General features: G+C 29.2%; 1 protein-coding gene across 1 annotated transcript in view; it reads right to left on the bottom strand.

Annotated features, from left to right (window-relative positions):
• LOC107659074 (phosphatidylinositide phosphatase SAC1-A-like) overlaps positions 1–2,017 on the bottom strand; it is a 28,809-nt gene that overhangs the window by 10,951 nt on the left and 15,841 nt on the right. The window contains exons 6-7 of the mRNA XM_016447888.1: positions 1,835–1,894; positions 1,637–1,670 (exon numbers count right to left, since the gene is read on the bottom strand). Coding sequence (XP_016303374.1) covers positions 1,637–1,670; positions 1,835–1,894 — 94 coding nt within the window. The remainder of the gene's footprint in view (positions 1–1,636; positions 1,671–1,834; positions 1,895–2,017) is intronic.

Below are 2,017 nucleotides of genomic sequence, written 5' to 3'. Positions count from 1 at the left end.
AATCACTCACTGCTCTTGACTGAAGGACTTTTGTAGCTTTAATAAGAAACAAAGGAAGTTTAATTCTTACAGTGAAGACTATGCTGTTTTATTTTACATAGCATAATTGTAAATCATTATGTTATCATAATAATCAGAGCAACCTTATTTGCAGGAAATATATGTTTGATATATGTATCGCTATCTTTAAATAAACCACTCGTATAAAGTTTTGGTCATGTGACTCCTCATAATCAACAATCGTGATTACAATATTGACCAAACTAATCGTGATTATGATTTTTGCCATAATCGAGCAGCCCTACTTTAAGGCACTAAATATACTGTAAATGTGAACACAGACGCAGGGCTCCAGACTGCGACCATTTTTTCTGCACTGGTGCGACCACCGCGTTGTCCAACTCATAAGCGCTGCATATGAGAAACATCAAATGGCAAACTAAATAAAAGTGTTTATCAGCTCGGACCAATAATTGAGCACAGCGCAGCAAACTGGTCCGAGCTCAGAACAGGTTTACTCAGGAACCAATGTTGATCTCGCAACGCTTTCACACAACTATTTCCAGCTATTTAAAGCTCTAAAAACAAACAAACAAACACTTGTGGTACACAAACACTTATGTAAAATAAAAAATAAATACAAAAATAAAAAACATCAAATTACCACAATAACCAGTAGATGGCAGCAGAGGAGCACTTACTGGCTTATTAGTCATTAATTTCTACTTTTTGCTTTATATTTTGAAATTATAAAATCATAAAAAAAATAATGAAAAAAATTTATTTAAAAAAAATCACTTCTACTTTTTGCTTTATATTTTGAAATGATAAAATCATAAAAAATTATGAACAAATTATTTTTAAAAATCACTTCTACTTTTTGCTTTATATTTTGAAATGATAAAATCATAAAAAATAATGAAAAAACAAATATAAAAAAAAATCACTTCTACTTTTTGCTTTATATTTTGAAATTATAAAATCATAAAAAAATAATGAAAAAACAAATATTAAAAAAAATCACTTCTACTTTTTGCTTTATATTTTGAAATGATCAAATCATAAAGAAAATAATGAAAGAAAATATTTTTAAAAATCACTTCAACGTTTTGCTTAATATCTTGAAATGATACAATCATAAAAAAGAATGAAAAAAATTATTTAAAATAATCACTTCTACTTTTTGCTTTATATTTTGAAATGATAAAATCATAAAAAATAATGAAACAAATTATTTAAAAAAATCACTTCTACTTTTTGCTTTATATTTTGAAATTATAAAATCATTACAAAAAAATAATGAAAAAAATTATTAAAAAAATTATAGAATATCAAATCATTATCAAATCAAATCATTAAATTCTGTATGCTTGCCAACGCAAGCTCAGTACTTTACTGTCAAATGTGCATTACCAAGAAATAAACGTGTACTATTATTAGAAACTGCACTTATTAATGCAAAACAATAGTGATTTTATGATTAAATTATCTTTATATTTAACATCCCACACGCTACCAAATCTGCTTCTGGCGCCACCATCTGTAGAACTCAAACTCTCAAATGCTTCTACACAAGCTCTATTTCACACACAAACATGGTCCGATATCGGGAAATGCTCGTCTGGTTAAAGAATACAGCCGTGAACAACAGGGTAGACAAATTTGTGCAGCTGTAAGAGAAAACACAACGTCAGAACCGGAAACTCATTCCTTCTTTAGACTTTTCTATATAAACTCAGGCCTAAAAACTTGGTATTTCTTACAGATTTCTGCACGTTTTCCTAAAAACGGGTTAGTCTCATAATAGCAGCTGCAGCTACAATCTTGCGTTTACCTCCGGCTGTGCAATGAATTCTCTGAGCAGGTGACCGTTCCACACAAATCTCTGATCCACCTGCATTAAACCATCATATGAAGATATAATCATTCAATACCTCATGAAAATGGGTAAAAAAAAAAAAAGATTAAATAAAAAAAAAAAACATGATTTACTTTCCTTCTCCAGTCTTGCTTTTAA

This window comes from Sinocyclocheilus anshuiensis, unplaced genomic scaffold (assembly GCF_001515605.1).
Source record: "Sinocyclocheilus anshuiensis isolate Anshui unplaced genomic scaffold, SAMN03320099.WGS_v1.1 scaffold411, whole genome shotgun sequence".
Taxonomy (NCBI): domain Eukaryota; kingdom Metazoa; phylum Chordata; class Actinopteri; order Cypriniformes; family Cyprinidae; genus Sinocyclocheilus; species Sinocyclocheilus anshuiensis.
The sequence above is the reverse complement of the archived record's forward strand: the minus strand, read 5'-3'. Positions and strand labels throughout refer to the sequence as shown.